The 26860-nt window shown below is 50.1% G+C and overlaps 1 protein-coding gene across 7 annotated transcripts in view; it reads left to right on the top strand.

The window, feature by feature from the left end:
• BAIAP2L1 (BAR/IMD domain containing adaptor protein 2 like 1) overlaps positions 1 to 26860 on the top strand; it is a 104960-nt gene that overhangs the window by 75770 nt on the left and 2330 nt on the right. For 3 of the 7 annotated variants that reach the window (XM_058442866.1, XM_058442871.1, XM_058442864.1), the window contains exons 4-12: positions 1734 to 1795; positions 1903 to 1974; positions 4846 to 4983; positions 6531 to 6683; positions 9848 to 10015; positions 11537 to 11684; positions 15925 to 16132; positions 17323 to 17400; positions 19388 to 19640. In XM_058442866.1, coding sequence (XP_058298849.1) covers positions 1734 to 1795; positions 1903 to 1974; positions 4846 to 4983; positions 6531 to 6683; positions 9848 to 10015; positions 11537 to 11684; positions 15925 to 16132; positions 17323 to 17400; positions 19388 to 19640 — 1280 coding nt within the window. Of the gene's footprint in view, positions 1 to 1733; positions 1796 to 1902; positions 1975 to 4845; positions 4984 to 6530; positions 6684 to 9847; positions 10016 to 11536; positions 11685 to 15924; positions 16133 to 17322; positions 17401 to 17738; positions 17928 to 19387; positions 19641 to 26860 lie in introns of those variants that run through there. The other 4 variants (XM_032755903.2, XM_058442870.1, XM_058442874.1 and 1 more) reach the window with 3 other exon arrangements.

The raw sequence follows: 26860 nt of genomic DNA, 5'->3' as shown, positions 1-26860 counted from the left end.
CGATCTTGGCTCACTGCATCCTCCACCTCCCAGGTTCAAGCAATTCTCCCACCTCAGCCTCCTGAGTAGTTGGGATTACAGGCACGCACCATCATGCCCAGCTAATTTTTGTATTCTTAATAGAGACTGGGTTTCACCGTATTGGCCAGGATGGTCTCGATCTCCTTACCTCGTGATCCTCCCACCTCAGCCTCCCAAAAGTGCTGGAATGACAGGCATGAGCCACCGCACCTGGCCTGGAATTCCTTTTTATCTGGCCACTGAGCTGTAGGATGGTCCGCCGGCACATTTTGCTGTTGGTCGGCATTGTTTGATGGTGGTGGTTCCACATTATTCTATGTGTTTCTCCCATTTCTTAGGTGTCAGACCCTAGGAAACCCATTTGGTTACTGCAGATAAGTTGGCAGAGACAGGCCCTTGTTCACCTTTATCAGATGTCACCTGTAGAAAGGTGGCAGAGAGCTGGCGCACTGCCACTCACTGCAAAGATGTGATTGCAAACCCTGGGGCCTGATTGCTGCCCTCGGCAGTGAGGCTCCTCTGTCCTGGAGCATCCTGCCCGTCACGTGACTGCGCTTGGTTTCAGGGGCTGGTGTATTCCCAGGAGAGGCAAGGCTGCGCACTCTTCCTGCTGCGGGTTCCCCTGGCATTAGTATTTTCCAAAACATTGTAAGAACTAATGTGAGAAAAAAGAAATAGGCTTTATCTCTCGTGCCTGACAGATAATCAGATTACTCTGGGGATTCGATAAAAATAAATCATTTTTTATTCCTAGAGTTAGCTACTGTGATGACCGAAGTAATCATTTGTGAGACAATTTCAAAATTTAAATCAGATATATAGAACTTGGCTTAGGGAAAAAGTACATATAGAAAGGGCCACGCGGGCCAGGTACGGTGGCTCACACCTGTCATCCCAGCACTTTGGGAGGCCGAGGTGGGCGGATCACTTGAGGTCAGGAGTTCAAGACCAACCTGGGCAACATGGTGAAAAACCCTCCCAGAAAATGTCCCAAAAAAATAGCTGAGTGGTGGTGCACACCTGTAGTCCCAGCTACTCGGGAGGCTGAGGTGGAAGGATAACTTGAACCCAGGAGGTGGAGGCTGCAGTGAGCCAAGGTCACGCCACTGCACTCCAGCCTGCGTGACAGAGCCAGACCCTGTCTCAAAAAACAAAAGACAAAACAAAGACTCATGTGAAGAGAGTTTGCATTTGTCTGATTAATTATGTTGTAGAAGCTGTTTGCTATCAGCTGTGTCCCCCTGGAAGCCACTGTGGGGACCCTGTCGTGCTCCTGATATGTCTCAGGGATGATGCTTAGAGACCCTGAGGACAGTGTATTTCTGTGTTTCCCTGCCCTGTTTCACTTTTCCTAATACTTTACAAAACTGTTCAATGGGCCTGGCGTGGCAGCTCACACCTGTAATCCCAGAACTTTGAGAGGCCAAGGCAGTTGATCACCTGAGGTTAGGAGTTCAAGACCAGCCTGGCCAACATGGTGAAACCCTGTCTCTACTAAAAATGCAAAAAATTAGCCGGGCATGGTGGTGCACACCTGTAATCCAGCTACTTGGGAGGCTAAGGCAGGAGAATAGTTTGAACCCGGGAGGCGGAGGTTGCAGCGAGCCAGAGTGTGCCTTTGCACTCCAGCCTGGGCAACAGAGCAAAAACTCTGCCTCAAAACAAAAAAATATACAGTGGCTTCCCGCTAACATATCTGCTTTTGTTCCCAGGACATGTCCTCATAGAGATTTCAAGTACCCACAAGAAACTCAACGAGAGTCTTGATGAAAATGTACGTGATCTGTGTTTCTATTTACAAAATACACTCGTTTCAGGTTTTAGAACTTATATTGCTTAAAGTCTCAGATCTGGTATGAATTTATTTCCTTTTGTTAACAGTTTAAAAAATTCCACAAAGAGATTATCCATGAGCTGGAGAAGAAGATAGAACTTGACGTGAAATATATGAACGTAAGTGCATGGTTTTCCTCCAGCCCCAGCCTTGGGCTGTCTGACCTCCCAGCCTGGGGAGAACTTGTTCCCACTGTTGACACATCAGCAGCAGACAGGAGTGAAGCTCCATGTTGATGATGCCCAGATGCATGAAACTGACAACCTCCCTTTGAGCTGCGTGGGCTGGTTTTTGCTAACACTTGGGATCTTATTAGAAAGCATAGGGGCCAGGTGCGGTGGCTCATGCCTGTAATCCCAGCACTTTGGGAGGCCGAGGCGGGTGGATCACTTCAGTTCAGTAGTTCAAGACCAGCCTGGCCAACATAGTGAAACCCCGTCTCTACTCAAAATACAAAAAAAATTAGCCGAGCATGGTGGCGCGTGCCTGTCATCCCAGCTACTCGAGAGGATGAGGCAGGAGAATGGCTTGAACCCGGGAGGCAGAGGTTGCAGTGAGCCGAGATCATGCCACTGCACTCCAGCGTAGGCAACAGAGCAAGACTCCATCTCAAAAAAAAAAAAAGCATAGGGAAAAGTATTACAGGAAATCACACTGCTTCCAGAAAGCATTGTCTTCACAGAACACATTCACGCTCTAGGACATTTGTGCTTGTGTCGCTGCAGCTGATGCAGACGTAACACTTCCTAAGCCAGCAGCACTTCAGGCTGTGGGTGGTGTGCGGGAGAGCGCCGTCTGGGGCTCCCGGCGTGCCCTGGCCCATCTGCAGAGACTGCTCCTGCATGGCGCCCCTTCTCTGTCCACTTTTGTCCATTCCGGCAGGTTTCTGCAGGTCCCCTTCAGGGTGGCCCTATAGCCCTGGTATTGAGGGCTCTTGCCATCTTCCCTTGCTGCTATAGAGTACTTAACTTTCTCCTGCCACCCAAAGTCCCCTTTCTGCTCACCCAGACCCCCGTGTGGCAGTGAGTGTGCGAGTTGCCCTGGAATCATCCCTCCCCTGTCGTCGTCGTGAGGACTGCGGCCTGGCTGCACCCTCCCGGCAGGAGGCCACAGGACCCAGACAGCTGCTAAGGTGCATTTCATGCCAAGTGATTTACATATGGTATCTAATTGTTATCCCTTCAGAAACTCCGAAACATAGACACCATTCTTTTTTTTTTTTTTTTTTTTTTTTTTGAGGTGGAGTCCTGCTCTGTTGCCCAGGCTGGAGTGCAGTGGTGTGATCTCGGGGCTCACTGCCACCTCCGCCTCCTGGGTTCCAGCGATTCTCCTACCTCAGCCTCCCAATTAGCTGGGATTACAGGCACCCACCATTGCACCCGGCCAATTTTTGTGTTTTTTTAGTAGAGACGGGGTTTCACCATCTTAGCCAGGCTGGTCTCAAACTTCTGACCTCGTGATCCACCTGCCTCGGCCTCCTAAAGTGCTGGGATTAGAGGTGTGAGCCACCGTGCTGGCCAGACACCCTTCTTATCTGCACTTCACAGATTATAGGCAAAACAGGGATTTGAATTCTGACGCGGGTCCCTTTAAGACCCTGTGTTCGCTGGGCGTGGTGGCTCACGCCTGTAATCCCAGCACTTTGGGAGGCCAAGGTGGGTGGATCCAAGGTCAGGATTTCGAGGCCAGCCTGGCTGACATAGTGACACCTCGTCTCTACTAAAAATACAGCCGGGTGTGGTGGTGTGCGCCTGTAATCCCAGCTACTGGAGAGGCTGAGGCACAAGAATTGCTTGAACCCAGGAGGCGGAGAATGCAGTGGTGTGATCTCGGCTTGCTGCAACCACCTTAGTGGCTAAGTGCTTTGGATAGGACTTTGAGACTTTGGGTGGCAGAAGAAAGTTAACCACCCAGCATCAAAAAGCCTTTGAGGAAAGAAGGAATAAAAGAAAGAGAAGATGTCCTCCGAGACTTGCCTTCTGGTCGGGGGCTCCTCATTTAAACAGTAACCTTTAGAACAAAGCTAAGACGTTAAAGTTGAATGAAGGAGGCCATGTGAACTGAGGGGTGAGAGTTCTAACCAGTGCGTGGATGGTGTGAACTGCAGGGTGAGGGTCCCAGCCAGCATGCAGATGGTGTGAATTGCAGAGTGAGGGTCCCAGCCATTGTGCAGATGGTGTGAAATGAGTGAGGGCCCCGGCCAGTGTGAGGATGGTGTGAACTGTGGGGTGAGGGTCCCAGCCAGCATGTAGATGGTGTGAACTGCAGAGTGAGGGTCCCAGCCATCGTGCAGATGGTGTGAACCGTGGGGTGACAATCCCAGCCAGCGTAAGGATGATGTGAAATGAGGAGCGAGGGCCCTGGCCAGTGTGAGGATGATGTGAACTGTGGGGTGAGGGTCCCCAGCCAACATGCAGATGGTGTGAACTGTGGGGTGATGGTCCCAGCCAATGTAAGGATGGTGTGAAATGAGTGAGGGTCCCAGCCAGTGTGTGGATGGTGTGAACTGCAGGGTGAGGGTCCCAGCCATTGTGCAGATGATGTGAAATCAGTGAGGGCCCTGGCCAGTGTGAGGATGATGTGAACTGCAGGGTGAGGGTCCTAGCCAACATGGAGATGGTGTGAACTGCGGGGTGACGGTCCCAGCCAGCATAAGGATGGTGTGAAATGAGGAGTGAGGGCCCTGGGCAGTGTGAGGATGATGTAAACTGTGTGGTGAGGGTCCCAGCCAACATGCAGATGGTGTGAACTGAGGGGTGAGGGCCCTGGTCAGCATGAGGATGGTGCGAAATGTGGGCATGGGGACCCCAGCCAGCAGGAGGATGGTGTGAACTGGTGTGGGTGTGGGGGCCCCAGCCAATGTGAGGATGGCATGAAGTGAGGGTTTCAGGGCCCCAGTGAGCCACACACAGTAGAAGTGTGAGCAAAAGCAACTGTGTGACAACTTGTGTGGTGCCACAGTAAAATAAGCACAGCCATTTAACCTACAGGCAACTCTAAAAAGATACCAAACAGAACACAAGAATAAATTAGAGTCTTTGGAGAAATCCCAAGCTGAGTTGAAGAAGATCAGAAGGAAAAGCCAAGGAAGCCGAAACGCACTCAAATATGAACACAAAGAAATTGAGGTGAGCTTTTCAGCAATATCTTGTTTTCTTTTGTTGTTGACAATTTGTACAGTTTAAGAGAGGTTGGCCGGGCATGGTGGCTCACACCTGTAATCCCAGCACTTTGGGAGGCTGAGGCAGTAGGATCATATGAGGTCAGGAGTTCGAGACCAGCCTGGCCAATGTGGTGAAACCCCACCTCTACAAAAATTAGCTGGGGTGATGGCAGGTACCTATAGTCCCAGCCACTCAGGAGGCTGAGGCAGGAGAATTGCTTGAATTTGGGAGGCAGAGGTTGCAGAAAAAAAAAAAAAGAAGAAAAGTTTTGAAGTCGATGTCATGGAAGTGGGGAGTAGAATGACGGTTACCTGTCATTCTCTAGATAGCTGAGGATGGTCAGTGTGTCAACTGGGGGGGTGGATGAAGGAGAGGTTGGTTAATGGGTCCAAACATAGAAATAAGAAATAAGTTCTAGTGTCCAATAGCCGAGTAGGGTGACTATAGTTAACAGCAATGCATTATTTCAAAATAGTTAGAAGAGAGGTCTTGGAATGTTCCCAACACATAGAAATAATAAGAACTTGAGGTGATGGGCACCCAAGGACCCTGCTTTGATCATTATCACATGTGCCCTATAAATATATAATTATCAGTTTTTAAAAATAAGCATTTTGACTGAGAGCTGAAGGCTGTAGAGTTTTCCTGAGTTAAGTATAATTAATCAGTGACCTGCTGCCAAAACATGGGCTTTTTATCCTGGCTCTGAAAGAAGAAGGGACTCTCCATAATCAGTGTTAGTATTCCCATTGTACAGATGGAGAAAATGAGGCTTAGGTTAAATCATATTAGTCCATTTTCATGCTGCTGATAAAGACATACCCCAAGACTGGGCAATTTACGAGAGAAAGAGATTTAATGGACTCATAGTTCCACATGGCCGGGGAGGCCTCACAATCATGGCGGAAGGGAAAGAGGAGCAAGTCACATCTTACATGGATGGCAGCAGGCAAAGAGAGAGCTTGTGCAGGGAAACTCCCCCTTATGAAGCCATCAGATCTTGTGAGACTTATTCACTATCACAAGAATAGCACGGGAAAGACCTGACCCCATGATTCAATTACCTCCCACCAGGTCCCTCCTGAAACACATAGGAATTATGGGAGCTACAATTCAAGATGAGATTTGGGTGGGGACACAGCCAAAGCATATCATGTATTGTTGGCATTTGGAACTGGGTTTAAACCCGGAACTTTCTGGTTCCAAAGCCCATGGTGCTTTCCAGTAGGACATGATCATATCTCTGGAGTACAAAATAATATTTGTGCAAATCGCCCCGTAGGAATGTCAAGCCCTTGGGCAACTTGTCTCTGCACATGAGTCAGAGACCTCAAGGAGAACAATGGTATCTGCTTAGGTCAGGTTACAGCATTCTTTCCTCTCATGTATTTACTCTATTATTTAAATAAAGCAGGCATAAAGATGGCAGAAGATAAACATCAGGCTGCACTCTATCTGATGCTCATGTCATACTTATGTAATTATTATTATTATTTTTTTTTTTTTTTTAGTACGTGGAGACCGTTACTTCTCGTCAGAGTGAAATCCAGAAATTCATTGCAGATGGTTGCAAAGAGGCTCTGCTTGAAGAGAAGAGGCGCTTCTGCTTTCTGGTTGATAAGCACTGTGGCTTTGCAAATCACATACATTATTATCACTTACAGGTGGGTGTGCTGGCAAATTGCCTTGAGTGTATTAATAACTTTATTTCATATTTAAATGCCCCAGAAGGCTGGGCCATGGCCCATGCCTGTAATCCCAGCACTTTGGGAGGCTGAGGTGGGCCTGGGCAACATGGCAAAACTCTGTGTCTATAAAAAATAGAAAAAAGAAAGCTAGCCAGGCATGGTAGCATGTGCCTGTAGTCCCAGCTACTCAGGAGGCTGAGGTGGGAGGATCCCTTGAGCCTGGGAAGCTGAGGCTGCAGTGAGTTATGATTGTGCCACTGCACTCCAACCTGAGCAACAGAGCAGGACCCTGTCTCAATCAGTCCATACATACAGAGACATACATACATGCACACCACTCACCTTCCACACATGCCCAATATAAAGCAGTGGGCCATTTTGCCAATGAAAAGATCCCAGAGAAACTGTGTTTGGCCAACTTGAACATATAAACTTATAGAAATACAGCTGAAATGGTCAAATGTCCATGTATAATGTTTAATTAATAATACATCCATATTTAAAGTCCTTCATAAAATAATGCTTCATCATTGAAAAATAGCACGTGTTTGCTCTTCTCACCTGCGAGTCAGCTTTCCCCAGGCCCTTTCTGATGTGTCCTCAGCATCAGTGTCTTCACCATGGCTGCTGGTGAGTCCCAGCAGGCTCAGGTCTATCCCACCTGGGCAATTTGAGATGCTCCCTTCATGGGTCCATGTCCGGGGGTCACAGGCAGCTCTGCCCCAGCCCACGGGCCCCCATTCACGCACATCAGGACAGCTGGGCTCAGTGATGCATTCATTCCTCTTGGTGGTATTGGTTCCTGGTTTATTCAACTGAATGACCTCATCACCCTCCTTCCAACACACACAGCTGTGAGGTGCGAACCCCCAGGAATCATTATGCAACACATGTCACATTTCCTTCCCTTTGTTTTAAATTATGAACTCTGTTGGGCCTTTGTAAACATCCAAAACTAGCACTGGTTGAGATCAGAAATTCATTGTTGTTCATAGTAAAGTTAGAGAATGTTCCAATATAGGAGAAGCTTTGCAAGAGCTTGAATATAAGTCAGCTTTGTCTTTGTTTTAAAGGAAAAATACTTTGGCCTTGTATGTACGCAAATGTTGTATTTTCTGTAAACTTTTTACAACTTTAAGGAATATTCAGGATTGGGCATGGTGGCTCACGCCTGTAATCCCAGCACTTTGGGAGACCAAAGTGGGTAAATCACTTGAGGTCAGGAGTTTGAGACCAGCCTGGCCAACATGGTGAAACCCTGTATCTACTAAAAATACAAAAAGTAATCACGTGTGGTGGGCACCAGCAATTCCAGCTACTCAGGAGGCTGAGGAAGGAGAATTGCTTGAACCCAGGAGGCTGAGGTTGCAGTGAGCCCAGATCACACCACTACACTCCAGCCTGGACAACAAAGCAAGACTCTGTCTCAAAAAAAAAAAGGAAGAAAAAGGAATATTCAGCTCCCTAAACTAAATAAGATTTCAAATGAGTACAGCAGGCCAGGCACAGTGGCTCATGCCTATAATCCCAGCTCTTTGGAAACCAAGGCAGGAGGATCACTTGAGCCCAGGAGTTCCAGACCAGCCTGGGCAACATAGCGAGACCCTATCTCTACCAAAAAAAAAAGAGAAAGTTTTAATTAGCCGGGTGTGTGGTGTGCACCTGTGGCCCCAGCTACTCAGGAGGCTGAGATGGAAGGATTGTTTGAGCCCAGGAGTTCAAGGTTGCAGTGAGCTGTGATTGTGCCAGTGCACTCCAGCCTGGGTGACACAGCCAAAATCCTCTCTCAAAAAAGAAGAAAATGGTTACAGCAAAGGAAATAATTGCTGTATTAGGTGATCACTTTTGTCAACAGCACGTCTGTACTAGTTTCGGGAATGTAGAGTTCACTTTAGAATCTTCTCTTCCCAGAGTGAGGGCATCCTGTGGCACTGGGGTCGCAGGCTGGAGAGGACAGAGGTGACCTCAAGGTTCTCTCCCTGCATGACGTCCCCACCGTGTCATGAGGCAGCCTAGCACCTTTTCAGGGAGCTCCAGTTATCAGCAGAGTCTTTCTTAGACTTAACCATCGGTCCCAGTAATGCTTTATAGAGTGACGCAGACCAAATCTGCTCCTTTCTATACTGGAAGTTTCTTCAAGTATCTGAAAACTGGTTTTGTGACTTCCCTTAATTCAGCTAAAGCACCCCAGTCCTTTCTGTGGAGTTGGGATGAAGCAGGCCCAGCAGCTGGTCCACGGTGCTGCAGAGTGTCAGGGTGACAGTTGGGGGTGGGGTGGCATTTGGGGACAGGGTGGTGTGAGAGGGGCTTTGCCCTTCCCCAGTACTGACATCAGCCCCCCACCACTCTTGATAAACTCAGAGGCTGAGTAAAAGCAGTGTGAGTGCCATGCACACAGCCGCAGGACAGGCTCCTGCCTCCCCTTTCCCAACCAGAGTGCTGTTCAGAAAAGGTGTTCACTAGAAGCGCTTGGGGGGGCCTCTGAGAGTCCAGTTGTCAGGAGCAGAGCCAGGCTTGTGGGTGCTGGAGGGGCGCTCTGCCTCCAGGGTTGCGAGTTCTCGCCCCTGCTGGTCAGGTCTGCTCTGCAAAGCCTTGTTTGGCCTGTGGTGGGGGCGTCCCTCAGCACTGCCCACCACTCACCCACAGTCCCTCTTCCCCATAGACAGACTCTCAGGACAGTGTCTGATTAACTTCTCTAATGTCTGAATCAGTCAGAGTCAACTCCCGGGCCGGTGGCCTGCGTTGGAGGCACCGCTTTTAGTAGGAGTGGGAGGGAGAAAGTGATGGTTGGCGTTTCTGAGGCCACCTGGAAAACGGGATTCATACAGATTGCTCACTCCCTCCCTTTGAGTTTCTGTTCTTGTTCTTAACCATTTACCATCCCCGTATTAGTCCCATGCTCTATATTCACACTGAGGGATCAGGAAATTTCCTTTTGAGTCAGAGCCTTTGCCCCCTCTCAGCTGGTGAGACACAGCTGATCCTCTAGGTGCTTAAAGTGCTCACCAAGTTTAACCCAGAGCCCCCACACTCCTGGTGCTAAGCCAGTAATCTGTTATCAGCGATATGACGTGATGTCATTTTTCTCAGCTCTTCAGACAATCTTCTTTGTCTTTAGTCTTCTTCTTTTGGCTTTGCAGTCTGCAGAACTACTGAATTCCAAGCTGCCTCTGTGGCAGGAGACCTGTATTGATGCCATCAAAGTGCCAGAGAAAATCATGAATATGATCGAAGAAATAAAGACCCCAGCCTCTACCCCCGTGTCCGGAACGCCTCAGCCTTCACCCATGATTGAGAGAAGCAATGTGGTAGGAACCAGTTTTCTCTTCCAGATTTCAATCATGTGTTTCCTAACTTGATCTGGGCCAAATTTGCCTGTGTTGGTGGGAATCACAGGTCCTCCTTTATTACTTCCAGGACCACCTTTTCGCACCTCTATCCCTTTACCTTTAGGGGTGAAGGTAACTGGGCACATGTTTGTTTTTTGTTGTTGTTGTTGAGGTGGAGTCTTTCTTGCTCTGTCGCCCCAGCTGGAGTACAGTGGAGTGATCTCGGCTCACTGCAACCTCCACCTCCCAGGTTCAAGCGATCTCCTGCCTCAGCCTCCTCAGTAGCTGGGATTACTGGGGCGCACCACCATGCCAGGCTAATTTTTGTATTATTAGTAGAGACAGGGTTTTGCCATGTTGGTCAGGCTGGTCTCAAACTCCTGACCTCATGATCTGTCTGCCTCGGCTTCCCAAAGTGCTGGGATTACAGGCATGAACCACCATAAGCTGGGCACATGTTTTATACTATGTTTGGCGCTATTATCTTTGTTTTGGAAATTTTATCCTTACTGTTTTGTTTTTTTGGTTTTTTTTGTTTTTGAGACGGAGTCTTGCTCTGTCACCCAGGCTGGAGTGCAGTGAGTGGCGCAATCTCGGCTCACTGCAGGCTCCGCCTCCTGGGCTCACGCCATTCTTCTGCCTCAGCCTCCCGAGTAGCTGGGACTACAGGCACCCCCACCATGCCTGGCTAATTTTTTCGTATTTTTAGTGGAAACGGGGTTTCACCATGTTAGCCAGGATGGTCACGATCTCCTGACTTCGTGATCCACCCACCTCGGCCTCCCAAAGTGCTGGGGTTACAGGCGTGAGCCACCGCACCCAGCCATACTTACTGTTTTTAATTGTAATCATTCCAACTAAGTTTACTCCCAAGGAAGGAAGTATAGGTGTCTCAGAATAAATTAGACACTCTGATGGCATTCATCACAACGTAAGGCACTTCAGGAAAAAAAATAGGCGTCAAAGTATTCACAGTAATGAATTCACACATTCGTAGTTTGCTGATCTTTGAACTTGGGCTCTTTGTGGAGACTGGGATGCAGCAGGTACTTTGAACACATGGATCCACTCTTTCTGCCCATCTCAAACCCCCTGAAATGTGGCCAGGCATGGTGGCTCACACCTGTAATCCCAGCACTTTGGGAGGCCTAGGCAGGTGGATCACTTGAGGTCAGAAGTCTGAGACCGGCCTGGCCAACATGGTGAAACCTCGTCTCTACTAAAAATACAAAAAATAGCCGGACGTGGTAGTACGTGCCTGTTATCCAGCTACTCGAGAGGCTGAGGCACGAGAATCACTTGAACCCGGGAGGCGAAGGTTGCAGTGAGCCAAGATCGCGCCACTGTGCTCTAGCCTGGGCAACACAGCAAGACTCTGTCTCAAAATAAATAAATAAATAAATAGCCTATTATTTAAAAAAAAAAAAAACGGCCTTGGGAATCTGTGTAATTCCAGTTCCGCATTATACTAATATTGGACTAATAAAGAATTTTTCACAGGTTAGGAAAGATTCCAACACCCTTTCTAAATGCTCACCAAAGATGCCCCCCGCTCCTTCAGGCAGAGCATATACCAGTCCCTTGATTGATATGTTTAATAACCCAGCCACGGCTGCCTCAAATTCACAACGGGTAAATAATTCAACAGGTAAGAGATTCAGTCTGATTTATTTGAAGATACCTTTTACATTTGTTTTAAGATAAGCTGTGAAATAAATATTTTGGATAAATGTATTGCAAGGTCTGGGGGTAAACAAGCAGGTATGGTGGATACATTCAGCCCTGGCTTTGCAGAGCGTGAGTTCAGAAGAAATACAGGAGTAGACTGTGAGACGCTCTGATAAGTGATACATTTCTCTGATATTTACCAGTTCTACACACTGACTGATGTTTATCCAGAGTAAACATACTGTTGAGAATTATCTATTTACAAATAAATGGAGGCCAGGCATGGTGGCTCACGCCTGTAATCCCAGCCCTTTGGGAGGCCAAGGCAGGTGGATCACCTGAAGTCAGCAGTTTGAGACCAGCCTGGCCAACATGATGAAACCCCATCGCTACTAAAAATACAAAAAATAGCCAGGCGTGGTGGTGCCTGCCTATAATCCCAGCTACTTGGGAGGCTGAGGCAGGAGTATCGCTTGTACCCAGAAGGCAGAGGTTGCAGTGAGCTGAGATCACACCACTGCACTCCAGCCTGGGTGACAAGTGGGAAACTGTGTCTCAGCCAATCCATCAGTCAATCAATCAATAAATAAGAAACATGCATAGCCTCGCTGTGTGTTCCATATTTGGTGGCAATTGTAATAAAACTTTTTTTGCAATAAAATTAGCTATAAAAGTTCACATTGAAATGGGAAAGGTTCCTTTGTCCCCCTTGCAGGGCCTGCGATGGAGATGTGGCTCGCCTCTTCAGTGCCCCCGTGCTCAGACCTCTAGGGGAGTAGACAGACCAGCAGGCTGTGGGGCTCCAACCTCACAGCAGTGTCTAGGGATGAATGTTTACAGCTGAAGCCCCAGTGGGCACATGTTACCGTGAGCTCTTTTAGTTTTAGTTTTAGTTTTAGTCTATAGGTGGCTTGTGTTAACCAGCTCAATTACACCCTCTACCTTGTCACAGGGAAAGAGGGTTTTCTGTATCCCGGGTTCTTGCCTTGGTGTACCAGAAGAATCGGGTCACACGTGGGCTTGGAGAATGAGTGCAAGGTTTTATTGAGTGGAGGTAGCTCTCAGCAGATGGGGGAAGTCAGGAGGGGATAGAGTGGGAAGGTTTTCCCCTGGAGTCGGGCCACTCAGTGACCTTGGCCACCTGTCGCAGCCAAACTCCATATCATTCTGCTCAGTGGCCTGCCAGCGTGCTGGAGCCTGTCGGTGCCTCCCTCTTGACACCTAGCCACTGTGTTTGTTCCTCCAGCAACGTGCTCCTTTCAACGTTCGGCAGCTTGTGTGTCTGCCTGCTTAGGGTCTTGAGGGTTTTTATAGGCACAGGATGGGGACATGGCAGGCCAGAGTGGTCTTGGGAAATGCAACATTTGGGCAGGAAATGCCTGTCCTCACCTAGGTCCGTGGGAGTGGAACCCTAGCCAGAGACCACACCCTCCTCTACCCAGCACTTTCCTTCCAGTTCCATATCATTTAAAGGGACCACGCTCTTCCCTTCCCAGCACTTCATAATTATCAACATGACAAAATTATGATCATTAAGCTTACCAATAAGCTTGGTTTGAAATTTCTTTTCTTTTTTTTTTTTGAGATCAAGTCTCACTCTGTTGCCCAGGCTGGAGCACAGTGGCGCGATCTCAGCTCACCACAACCTCCGCCTCCCAGGTTCAAGTGATTCTTCTGCCTCAGCTTCCCAAGTAGCTGAGACTACAGGCATGCACCACCAAGCTTGGCTAATTTTTGTATTTTTAGTAGAGACAGGGCCTCACCATGTTGGCCAGGCTGGTCTCGAACTCCTGACCTCAGGTGATCCACCCGCCTGGGCCTCCCAAAGTGCTGGGATTACAGGTGTGAGCCACCATGCCTAGCTGGTTTGAATCCTAATCAGTGTTTTTCATCATCTCTAACAGAGCACCGCATGCTCTGTGAAGAACTTAAGTTCCAGCTTGGATTTCTTAATTCTGTTGACTATATTTCAACAAGTTGGGGCCGGACACAGTGGCTCAGGACTGTAATCCCAGCACTTTGGGAGGCCGAAGCAGGCAGATCACGAGGTCAGGAGATCGAGACCAGCCCGGCCAACGTGGTGAAACCCCATCTCTACTAAAAATACAAAAACTAGCGGGGCGTGGTAGCTCACGCCTGTAATCCCAGCTACTCAGGAGTCTGAGGCATGAGAATCACTTGAACCCAGGAGGCGGAGGTTGCAATGAGCCGAGGTCATACCACTGCACTCCAGCCTGGGTGACAGTGCGACAAAAACAAAAGTTGGAGCCAATTACTGTCTGCAGATGTTGCCGGCTGCTTCACTGGTCAGACCCCATCCTTCTGCACAGTCTTTAGCACCCAGGACTCTGAAGACCTGTGCCGTGGCCCCAACCCATCCACGTGGGGTGTCTCACAGACCCCCATGGTGTGAAGGTTGCAGCAGTCAAGCTGTTTGTGAGAGAGAGCCCTGTACCGGAACATGTGAAGCTATTGGGCAAAAGAACAGAGTTTTCCAGAATGATGACTAGGATGGCCCAGCAGAGGAAGATGATGGTGTGTAGGCATTTGCCTTTGAAGGAAGTCCTGTCAGTTAACTAAAATACACAGTTAAAGTATGTAATACTGTATGCATCCCAGTGATTCAGATGACTCTGGTTCTTACTGGTAAAAGCAGAATGAAAATTGCTGGTGGAGGGTTGGGCGCAGTGGCTCATGCCTGTAATCCCAGCACTTTGGGAGGCCGTGGCAGGTGGATCTCGAGGTCAGAAGTTCAAGACCAGCCTGGCCAATATGGTGAAACCCTGTCTCTACTAAAAATACAAAAATTAGCCAAGCATGGTGGCACGCACCTGTAATCCCAGCTGCTCAGGAGGCTGAGGCAGGAGAATCACTTGAACCCAGGAGGTGGAGGTTGCAGTGAGCCCAGATCACACCACTGCACTCCAGCCTGGGAGACACAGTGAGACTCTGTCTCGAAAAAGAAAATTGCTGGTGGGTTCAACACCAGCGAGGTAGAGAGTAGCAGGTTAAGGGGGCGCAAGGTTTATGTTGTAATCATGAAGAATCTGCAAGAATAAAGAAGAAAGAGATCTTGCATTGTTTTAAATGAAAGATGCTTGCTGTATTACTAGCCTGGGAAAATTTGAACGGAAAAAAAAAGGGCCAGAACAGTGACTCACACCTGTAATCCCAGCACTTTGGGAGGCCAAGGTGGGAGGATCACTTGAGGCCAGGGGGTCAAGACCAGGCTGGGCAACATAATGAGACACCGTCTCTACAAAAAAAATTAAAAATGAGCCTGGAATGGCGGTGTGTGCCTTTAGTCCCAGCTACTTAGGAGGCTGAGGAGGGAGGATCCTTTAAGCCTGGGAAGTCCAGGCTGCAGTGAGCTGTGATCCTGCCACTGCACTCCAGCCTGGGCAACAGAGTGAGACTCTGTCTCAAATGTATATACATACGTATATATATATTTTTTTCTACCTTTTTTCCCCTGGAGTGGAAATATCAGTCTGTGTTTGAATGGAGACATGAACAGCACAGCCTCGTGCTCATGAGTAGAGAGTATGGGACAAACCTGCCCTAGCTGGTTCCAGGCCCAGCCACTTGCCAGCTGTGGGGTCTGTCCTGTGGATAATAGCAGCGCCTTCCTCCTGGGAGCCTGGCGGGATGGCAGCTGTGAGACATTGAGATCGGTGACTGGCACCTGGTGAGGACTCTGTAAATGGAACTCATCCTCACCTCGTCCTTCTTAGGCCTGGGGGTGAGAAGCTGAGCGGCCAGCATGGCAAGACCGACTGCATTTCCAGCTTTCTTCTTTTCTTTGTGGACATTGGCAATTGGGTTTGTGGCCCTAGCCTGCCTTTGCAATTGGAATTGTGAGGGCAGTTTGGTGTCGGAGCGGTTTGCCTCTCTAAGAAGAGCCATCCTGGCTAAAGCATAGTGCAGCAGATCAACCCGGCACACGCTGCCTTGTCCTTGGGCCTGGAAAAGAGCCCGCAGCCGCAGGGATCCTCTTCTGCATGGTGCATGCCTTCAGGCTGCACGCTGCCTCTGTTTCTCAACAGTCCCTGTCCCTTCTGGGCAATGATCAAAGCGAGGAAATAGGACAGGGTCAGTTTCCGTGGAAGGAGCGTTGTCGGCAAGATGAGAATAGGTGGATTCCTGGGGTTTGCTCATTGGAACGTGCCTATTGATTCTCATGCTTCGAAAAGCCATGACTGCTACACTCCCTCCAACAGGTACTTCCGAAGATCCCAGTTTACAGCGATCAGTTTCGGTTGCAACGGGACTGAACATGATGAAGAAGCAGAAAGTGAAGACCATCTTCCCGCACACTGCGGGCACCAACAAGACCTTACTCAGCTTTGCACAGGGAGACGTCATCACGCTGCTCATCCCCGAGGAGAAGGATGGCTGGCTCTATGGAGAACACGACGTGTCCAAGGCGTAAGTCTGGGCGTGGTGGTCCCCGCAGGGCTCCAGACGGCCCCTCCCTTCCAGAGCAGCCAAGCTGCAAATTGTCTTTGTGGACATGCTCACGTTTTAGCCAAAGTTAAGTTTATGGTTTAGTTCTAGTTTAGTTAACTCAAGTTATTCGATCCCAGGCTATTTTCTATCTGTCTGTGCATGTAGAGATACATTTGATGCATGCATAGTTATTAGAGCATATGAAGTCACCTCTCTGAAAGTAGTTTAAACATTCTTTTGTTTTTGTTTTTTTTTTTTAATTAGCATTTGGCCGGTGCAGTGGCTCATGTTTGCAATCCCAGCACTTTGGGAGGCTGAGGTGGGCAGATCACCTGGGGTTAGGAGTTCCAGACCAGCCTGGCCAACATAGTGAAACCCCATCTCTACTAAAAATACAAAAAGTAGCTGGGTGTGGTGGCAGGCGCCTGTAATCCCAGCTACTCGGGAGGCTGAGGCAGGACAATCTGGGATTGAACCTGGGAGGCGGAGGTTGCAGTGAGCGCCACTGCACTCCAGCCTTGGGTGACAGAGCAAGACTCCATTTCAAAAAAATAAATAAAATAAAATAAAATTAGCATTTGATTTATTGAGGATAATCTGCATATCAGATATACTTTGTTAAGGTTTAGCACGTAGGTAGTTTGAATGCAATCCTCTTAATTTCAGCCATAATTATGTGCACAAGCCTTCCTGTAACTAGCTTGTCAGTTTTCTAGACAGATTGTTCAGATGTATTAAAACCAATATGGAAAAAAAAGAGGAGTAATCCAAATCAATGTTATACATACAACATATATTGCTTTTTAGCTAGGCATGGTGGTGCACACTTCTAGTCACAGCTACTTGGATGCTGAGGCGGGGGTATTGCTTGAGCCCATGAGTTTGAGGCCGCTGTGAGCTGTGATCGCACCACTGCACTCCAGCCTGGGCAACAGAGCGAGACCCTGTCTCTATTAAGAAAAAAAAAAAAAGAAAAATTAACAATACACATTGTTCAGTGTACGTGAAAGTCCATATTTACCTATTAAAAGCCTTAATTTCATTTCCTGCACACGTGGGCGTTTCTGGAGCAGTGGACCAGTCTGCCCTGAGCTCTCACCAGGCTGTTGAGGGGGTTGCTGTCCACTTGTCTACTGCTGATAGGGTCTTTTCTCCCTCTTTGCCGGTAGGAGGGGTTGGTTCCCATCGTCATACACGAAGTTGCTGGAAGAAAATGAGACGGAAGCAGTGACTGAGCCCACGCCAAGGTAGCCCTGAACGTGGCTGAGGTCTCCCAGCAACAGAAACCCCTGCCCTGTCGTTTCCATAACACACCACCGTCCAGCTCTATCGCAGGCCCTGCCCTAAGCCTCAGCTCTCGTGGACTAGTCAGAGATGAGACCGCGGCTCACAGTGCTGTCTGCCGTGATTTCTGTTGTCCCCGAGCTTTGCTGCCGTGAGGAGACCCAGCCCAGGCCACCTACTCCCCACAGTCCTGCGGCCCTCTGAAACTCCCTCCCTGTCCCCTGCACCTCCTGGTCGCTAAACCCAAGGCATGTGTTTTCCATCCTTATCTTACACTTATCTTACCATCCTTATCTTACAGCCCTTAACGCTGTTGTATGCTTTTTCTGGAATGTTCTCTGGCCCCGGCTGCTTGACCTGTGCTGTTTGTCTTCTGCCTCACCAGCTCTTTGCACCCCTCTTCTGCCCATGAATTAAACATCAGTGTTCTTGGGGGTCACCCTGGGTCCGTCCTTCCTGCCTGTGCTGGGCCATCTCGTCCACTCCCATGGCTTGAAATACACTGATGGGCTTTGCTGAGCACCTCCATGACGAAAACCCCCAAATCCGTGTTCCAGATCAGATAATAACAGTAGTTATCGCCTAGAGACTGTCCAAAGGGCTTTGCATTGATTTGCTCACTTAATTCTCACAGCAGACCCATGAGGTGGGCCCCCACTTTAAAAAATGAGGAAACTGGCCGGGCACGGTGGCTCGTGCCTGTAATCCCAGCACTTTGGGAGATGGAGGCAGGAGGATTACTTGAGGCCACAAGTTCAAGACCAGCCTGCACAACATAGCAAGACCGCCATCTCTACAAAAAAATAAACAATTAGCCAGGGCATAGTGGCATATGCCCATTGTCCCATCTACTCTGGAGGCTTAGGCGGGAGGATCGAAGTTCACGAAACCCCCATAACCCATCCAGCTAGCCAGGTAGAAGGCCTCCAGGTCCGATGCTGCATTCCCCAGGGTCTGTTGCTATCTGCAATCTTCATCCCTAGCAGAAGAGCTAAAATGCCATTGTGCTGGGGAACAAAAACTGAGTAACACTTTTAGGATGTTAAAATTTCAAGTGTTTACACTTTTTTTTTTTTTTTAACTCTTAGCTCATTGCTCACTCTAGCTTTTGCTAGTCTCCAATTTCTTTCCTTAGATTAAATCAATCAAGAGCCAGCCCCTAATTTAAAAGGTTTCCTCTCTTTTGTCATGTCTTTTAAATAATTTTTTGGCCAGGCGCAGGGGCTCATGCCTGTAATCCCAGCACTTTGGGAGACCGAGGCAGGCAGATCACCTGAGATCAAAGTTCGAGACCAGCCTGGCCAGCATAATGAAACCCTGTCTCTACTAAAAAAAAAAAAAAAAAGAAAAAAATACAAAAAAATTAGCCGGGTGTGGTGGCAGGCGCCTGTAATCGTGGCTACTTGGGAGGCTGAGGCAGGAGAATCACTTGAACCAGGGAGGCGGATGTTGCAGTGAGCCAAGATCACGCCACTGCACTCCATCCTGGGCAATAACAGTGAAACCCCATCTCAAAAAAAAAAAAAAAAAATTTCTTGTGAGGATACGTTTAGAAACCGCTAAAAACATTACAGTGTTTTAGGCCGGGTGTGGTGGCTCACGCTGTAATCCCAGCTGAGGTCAGGAGTTCGAGACCAGCCTGGCCAACATGGTGAAACCCCATCTCAACTAAAAATACAAAAAATTAGCTGGGCACACTGGCATGCACCTGTAATTCCAGCTACTCAGGAGGCTGAAGCAGAAGAATCGCTTAAACCTGGAAGGCAAAGGTTGCAGTGAGCTGAGATCATGTCATTGCACTCCAGCCTGGGTGACAGAGTGAGACTCTGTCACAAAAAAATTTAAAAAATACAGTGTTTTGTATTGATATATGTACTGTGTGTGCCTGTGTGTGTGAGATCAAGATCAGGTTTTGATTGGTGATGTACCGTTACTGTTGTCCTTGGTCAGGGTCATGGAGGATGTTTGGGGTTTGGTGGTGAGACATTATCCAACATGTGCTGTGTCCTTTTTGGGTTTGAGCCCCGCGCCGGTGAGAAGCATCAGCACCGTGAACTTGTCTGAGAATAGCAGTGTTGTCATCCCCCCACCTGACTACTTGGAATGCTTGTCCATGGGGGCAGCTGCCGACAGGAGAGCAGATGCGGCCAGAACGACATCCACCTTTAAGGCCCCGGGGTCCAAGCCCGAGACCGCGGCTCCTGTGAGTAAAGCCACAGCGGGGCGTCCTGTGTCCTGGACTCGCCATCCCCGACTGGGAGGCACAGGTCGCTGTTCCTGCGGTGACCGCCTTGCTCTGCTCTGTCCCCAGGGGGAGGGTGGTGTCCCCGGGGAGGAGGGAGGAGGGGCCTTGCCGCCTTTGATCCTCTAGATTCCCTTCTTTGTCATGCAGCCTTTCACCTCCTTGACTTCAGCCCTTCTTTCATGTGGACTCTATCTTGTGGGTGAGAGTTTACACACAGTCGCCCCTAGTTTGCTAGAGTTTATTAGGTTTCTTATCTCTCCTGCCTGGCTGCAGTCTTTTAGCCATTGAATCACCATTTTCTTTCATTTTCTTCTTTTCTGAAGAGAGGCTTACTTAAAAGTGGTAACTTCATCTTTCTTCAGAAAGTCTTTACTCCCAGGCACTGTGGATGTTATCTTTAACCCTAAACCCTCTAGGCACGGGGTTTAGGGTTAAAGATAACCCTGAAAGATAACCCTAACGTGCCTCCGGGGGCCCAGCATGGAGGGCCTGGGCTCCTGGAACCAATTCATCCATTCCCGCCATGGCACATGTCTGCTGGGCACGAGGCCCTGGTGCGGGCTCTCCAGATAGAGGAGAACAAGGCCAAACTCTGCCTGCCTCTTCAGAACTTCTGTTCTAGTGATAGGAAGCAGACAATAAAAAATAAACAAAAACCTCGACGCTAGAAGCCATGCAGAGAGTAACACAAGGTGAGGTGATGGTGGGGTGGGGAGCAGCGCGGCTGGACATCACTCCCGGGCTGGGTTGGCCGAGGTTAGTGCGCCCTGGCGTGAGACCTGTGGGTGAAGGGGAGGAGGCTGGGGGGTGGTGTCTGCACCCCTTGATCCAGGAGCTGTCTTGCTTTGGGGCGAAGGAGCCAGGCCCCTATACCTGTGTCCGGGGCCTTTGTTCAGCTGTGAGTGGTGCCCAGGCATGGAGTCTCTCGATGATATGAAATGGATGCGCTTCTAAAATGTGCCTGCCCCGGACCTACACGTGAGCCTTGAGGAGTCTGGGAACGTAGACCTGCCTCATTGTAGACTACAATGGCATGGTTTGGTTTAGGAATGCTAGCTTTTGAAACTTCATTCAAAATGTCTTTGAGGCCTGGTGCAATGGCTCATGTCTGTGTAATTCCAACACTTTGGGAGGCCAAGGCGGGAGGATCACCTTGAGCCCAGGAGTTTTAGACCAACCTGGGCAACATAGCAAAACCCTATATAGATAAAAAATATAAAAATGAGCTAGGTACGCGGTGGCACATGTCTGTAGTCCCCAGCTGTTCAGGAGGCTGTGGTGGGAGGATCGCCTGAACCCAGGAGTTAGAGGCTGCTGTGAACTGTGATCATACCACTACATGCCAGCCTGGATGACAGAGACCCTGTCTCATAAAAAAAGAAAAGAAAAATGGTTTACAGTGTAGTTGTTTGAATCTTGATCCAAATCAGCTCCATACGTTGTAATTGGTGGTTAGGTCTCGTGAGGCCTTTTCCAGCTGCAGGTCCCCCCTCTGCCTCTTGTCCTTAGCAGTGTCTTTGTAGAAGAACCAGTCATTTGTCCTGGAGGGTGTCCCCCATCTGGGTTTTGCTGATGGCGTCCTTTCTGCATTCCCCCATGTCTCCTGTATTTCTGTAAATTGGTAGTTAGACCTCAGGCCCTGCTCAGAGTCTGTTGCTGTTTTGCGTGTTTGCCTGTTGTGTTTTGCTGGAGAATTTCACCAGTGAGGAGGCACATGTGGACGTCTGTCTCTTTTTGTGATGTTAGTAGCTGTTGATGTTCGCCTAGCCTGCTGCTTTATTGAGGTTGGATAATGCCTTTTCAGGTAAAAGAATCTTGCCCCCAAAAATCACAGCTCTGGCATTGTAAGTGAGAGCACTGACACTTTGGCCAACCCTGGATAGTCTTCAGTGTTAGAAAATGAAAAGGTGTCATTGTCAGTGTATTTATCGTGTGGATAACGCTTGGTGAAGAAAGTACTGTCGCCGTCGTTCTTACTGCAGGGAATTGGATAAATGGAAAAAGCCTGGTTGTAAGTATCAGTCTACTCAGTAATGACAGATTCTTCCTTACTTAGCACTGGGGAGTGGAAAGGTGACCTGGCTTCATTCTTAAACCTCTTCGTTGGCTGGATCATGACATTCTGTCAGTGTCGGGAGGCTGCCAGCGCATGGTGCGCCCCTCTTGCCGGCTTCCCGCTTCCTGCTTCCTCGGGCAGCAGAGCTTTAAGCACATCACTGTCCCCGTGGGCCCTGACCTGGAGGGCTGGGCTGGGCTGGGGCTGCCTGCAGGGGGCAACCTGGTGCCCTGTGGCCTCCACCAGTGCGGCTGGCCCATGTGGACACCACTGCCACCCTTCCCGCCTGAGCTGGTATTCTCAGCTCACACCCGCGAGCTTCAGGCTGTCCCCTCCACGGGAGACATTCCCAATCATCCTGTCCCCAGCTGCCTCCACGGGCTGCACCTGCCAAAGCTCACTTCCCTACAGACCACCCTCCCTCTAACCCCCACCACATACATGCGCGCACGCACACACACACCCCCGCCATCATCTTCAGGTTCCCTCTTTCTGTCTCGAAAGCTAGAAGGCTTGGCTGGGCATGGTGGCTCACACCTGTAATCCCAGCACTTTGGGAGTCCGAAGTGGGTGGATCACGAGGTCAGAAGATCAAAACCATCCTGGCTAACACAGTGAAACCCCGTCTCCACTAAAAAAAAAAAAAAAAAGAAAATACAAAAAAAAAAAAAGCTAGAAGGCTTTCAGGCTTTCATTTTAGCAGCCTTTCATTTCTGGTTTCATCCAAGAACATTCAAAAGCCCCAGATACCTCATGAGAATACGCTCCTTATGCAGATTCTAATCATTTCAGTTGTCATTGATTCTGCACATGTTTGAGTACTGACTGCTGATTAACTTCATGATCACTGAAATCGATGAGAAGGCCCGTCCAGCACAGGGGTGGAGGTGACGCCCACAGGGAGGTCATGTTTATCACTGATAGCAGCTGAGATTTCTTGGGCCACAGACCTCTGAGGCCAGCAGACTTCTATCAACACAGTCACTTGGTAGTGAGGGTATGGCTGTCGGGGAGGGGTTTTGTGGACAGAGATGAGACCGTCCCATCAGCATTCATCCAGCCAGCCTCTACTGGGTGGCCTAGAGCAAAGCCCTCAGGACACAAAGAGGAATGAGACCCACGCAGGGGTGGAGTCCAGGGAGCGCTCGATGCATGGGGCGAGGACAAGGGGAGACGCTGGGGTTCCTGGGACGCATCAGGGGAGGCTTCTAGGAGGAAAGCGTTGGAGCCAGGCTCTGAGGCACGAACTTTGGCAAAAACACAAGGCCTGGGTGTTGCGGTGACTTGGGGGGCTCAAGAGCTGGGGTCGGGCAGCAGCCAGAGAGGCAGGATGAGCCCCCACACTGCTGCCTGGCTTCTGGCTGGGCTGCGAGGGGAGTGGTGCCACCGGCCCGTGGCGCCCTCCTGTCTTTCGTACCTTCACACTCTTTGCACCTCACAATGGTGCTTCCTGAGCGGTGCCTGTGCTGGGACCTCCCGGGGAGGTAGAGGGATCTCGGGGCCTCGTGAAATGGAGAAAGGGAGGCACAGAAGAATGGCAGCCGCTGTCCAAGGCCCACTGCAGGTTAGAAACCCAGTTCCCAATCTCAGCCAGCAGCTTCTTGGCCTCCACATCAGTACGCTTTCCCTATAAGACATGCCGCGGTCATCTGCGGGCTGTTATTCTAACATCCTATGCAGACTGCAAAAGCATTGCAGGGAGGGACCGCAACTGTCACCCGCATCCAGCCTCTGTAGACAGCGCTCCTGTTAGACAAGTGACCATGTTTTATCTGGACCGATCCTAGTCAGGAGTTCCGGGAGCGCAGCTGTGGAAAACAGCCTACAGACACATCGGTGCTGCTCCAAGGGCAGGAGCGGGGAGCAGGGGAATGGCCGTGTGTTCTGGGCCTCCTGGCCTCGCAGCCTCCTGCACCAGCAGGGAGCACAAATCAAGCATCTGTGTGTCAGGGACGAGCAGCACAGATGGAAATGTTCCCTGCCCAGTCCAGCAGCCACAGGGCACACAGGGCAGCGGAGCGCTTGAAAAACAGATGGTGCAACAAAGGAACTAGAGGTTTACATTTATTTATTTATTCATTTATTTATGAGATAGAGTCTTGCTCTGTCACCCAGGCTGGAGTGCAGTGGCTTGATCTTGGTTCACAGCAACCTCCACTTCCCGGGCTCAAGCAATTCTCCTGCCTCAGCCTCCCAAGTAGCTGGGACTACAGGTGCGCACCACCATACCCAGCTAATTTTTGTATTTTTAGTAGAGACGGGGTTTCACCATGTTGGCCAGGCTGGTCTCGAACTCCTGATCTCAGGTGATCCTCCTGCCTCTGCCTCCCAAAGTGCTGGGATTATAGGCATGAGCCACCGTGCCTGGCCCCTAATGTTTTTTTTTTGTTTTTTTTTTGAGACGGAGTCTCGCTCCTTCACCGAGGCTGGAGTGCTTAGGTGTACAGGGAGCCATCCTACATCGAGCAGCCCACTCACCTGGGAAGCCCTACAGCTGTCCTGTGATGGCGCGTCTTAGACGATCTGAGAGCAGGGGCTTCTCCCCAGGGGGCAGGGGAGACTTGCCAGGACTCAAGCTGGGGGCTGGCCACAGGTCATGTGATCTCTCTTAAGTTTTTATTAATAATGATAAGATCCTGTTATGTTGCCCAGGCTGGTCTTGAACTCCTGACCTCAGGCAGTCCTCCTGCCTCGGCCTCCCAAGGTGCTGGGATTACAGGCGTGAGCCACTGTGCCTGGCCTGAATTTTTTTAATTTATATATTTTCTACTGCAGTTCCAAGTGAGGAAGTATTGGCTCCCTCCCAACATTTTAAATAAGCACACAGCTCTCCTTTTTAAAAGCAAGCCTGCATTTCACAGTGCACGTTCACATGGCATGAGCCCCTCCTGAGAGCAGCCAGTGCCCGGTGTGCAGGCCTGCACGCATCTTTGCGTCACAACATGGCCACCTCGGCTTCCAAAAAGATGCCAGTGACTCAGAGCAGTTGGCTTTTCCGTTTGGGCCTCAGCGTCCCCATTTTGAGAATAAAGGGGTTGAACTAGATCAGAAGTGAACTGGAAGACAAGTCCGGGCCACAGACGAGGACTGGAATGGGTTTTCACACTGAAGACAGGTGTCAGCGAGGGCCACTTTTTTTGCAAGTAACTGGCCTCCAGCTGGCTTGGAAATGTTCCTTAGGGATGTTCTGTTCTGCTCTGGAGCAAGGCCACCTGCACTGGCCCTGTTCACTCTGTCCTGCCCTCTGCAGTGACGGCCACCAACATTCTCTGCTGCAGCCCGAGGAAAAAGCGGTGCTGGGTGCTCCCAGCTGCCCGGGACCCCTCTGAAAGCCAGATCAACTAGTCCCCCAACCTGGGCGCATGGTTATGCGGTGGGCACCCTGGAAGCTCCGGACAGTGGGGAAGGGGTTGTGGACCAGGCATCGAGTGATGGGGCGGTCAGCCAGTGTCCACACGCGTTTTGGATTCTTGGGTTCTTGGGGGAGATGGGGGATCACAAGATGTGTCCACCCTGGCCGCAGTCAGCCACTTGGCCCCGCTCTATAGTCCCCAGTTGCAGCCCAACCCATTCTCATAGTGGCTGTTGGTTTCGTAGCCTTATTGGTCTCCTGTCTTGTTGGGGACACAGGACATGCAGCAGGCAGTGCCCGCGAGGCCCTGGGTGCCAGTGGCAGTGCTGCCTCTGGCTTGGAGGTGTCCCCCACTGCAAGGAAAGGGAACAGAGAGAAGGGCAGGTCTAGGTTCAGTGACCACCACAGTGGGCTGAGTGTGAGGTGTGCGGTTGAGACAGGGATGCAGGGAGGATGCTGTGAGACCCTTGGAGGCCACCAGATAAGAGGCACTGTATGTGCCAAGCCCCTGCCCTCATGGGTCTGCTCTGCAGTGGAGAGGGAGGCAGAGAGGCTCCTGCCAGCTTTGTATCCAGAGGGAGTGCTGAGGTTTCAGGTCCCTGAGAAACATGCAGATGTTAAATGGGAAATCTGCCTGAACACGTCCAATATGTTTTTGTTTTTGTTTGTTTTGTTGCGTTTTTTGTTTGTTTTTTTAAGATGGAGTCTCTGTTGCCCAGGCTGGAGCGCAGTGGTGCAATCTCAGCTCACCACAACCTCTGCCTCCCAGTTCAAGTGATTCTCCTGCCTCAGCCTCCTGAGTAGCTGGGATTATAGGCGTCCGCCACCACACCCAGCTGATTTTGTATTTTTAGTAGAGACAGGGTTTCTCCATGTTGGTCAGGCTGGTCTCGAACTCCAGACCTCAGGTGATCTGCCCACCTCAGCTTCCCAAAGTGCTGGGATTACAGGCATGAGCCACCATCCCTGGCCCAATACATATTTTAAAGTAAACACTGTATTACAGAATACCACAGAGAGAAAAGCACACAAGGAATTTTCATGATGTGACTCCATATACCCAGCAGGACGTTCCCGGCCCCCAGGATCACCCCGCGTGGCCCACCTCCATGACCATCCATTCTCCAACACCAGACTCCCCAAGCCCTGGCACAGAGATGGCCATCTGGGGTGGCCCCGTAGGGACAGTCGCTCAGCACTGTGAGGTGACCCGCTGTCTGCACAGAAGCTGGTTCTGGCTCTCCCATGGATGGGCGTCTGGTGTTTCTGGTCTGGGCTGTTTCTCCAGGGCTGCCTGAGTGTCTCGGTGCCCATGGGTGTGTGCTCTGCTTGTTCCTACAGGGAGCAGGATTGTTGGGCCCCAGGCGTGCGTGCACGGGTTTGGCCCGACACTGAGTGGCTTCAAGCTGTCATCTTAGGCGTTCTTTTTCCTTTTCAGTCCTCCTGGCAGGAGTCGGTGCTTCTTGCTGCGTTCTTTGTAAGGATTCACTGGGACCATTTTAAAGTCCCGTGGGGGCCCAGGAGGCTCTAAACAAGCTCCAGGGTGTGCTTGGGGTGGGCGGAGGGTGTTTCTGGTTTCTAGTTTGGGAAGCGCCTTCCCCTAGTGTAAGCTGCACATGGGAGGGAGACGGTGTTAGCCCCAAGGAGTCAGATGACTCCAGTAGGAGAGGAGGGGAGGGCAGAGTGGAGTCAGGCTTGGCGTGAATCGTGCCTCAGGCCCAGCCACGGCCCTCCCGCCTGCCCTCTGGGCCACAGGAGGCCTTTCTGCAA

The sequence above is a fragment of the Hylobates moloch genome, unplaced genomic scaffold (genome assembly GCF_009828535.3).
Source record: "Hylobates moloch isolate HMO894 unplaced genomic scaffold, HMol_V3 SCAFFOLD_1, whole genome shotgun sequence".
Lineage (NCBI taxonomy): Eukaryota > Metazoa > Chordata > Mammalia > Primates > Hylobatidae > Hylobates > Hylobates moloch.
Note: the sequence above shows the minus strand (reverse complement) of the source record. Positions and strands in the feature narration are given on the sequence as shown.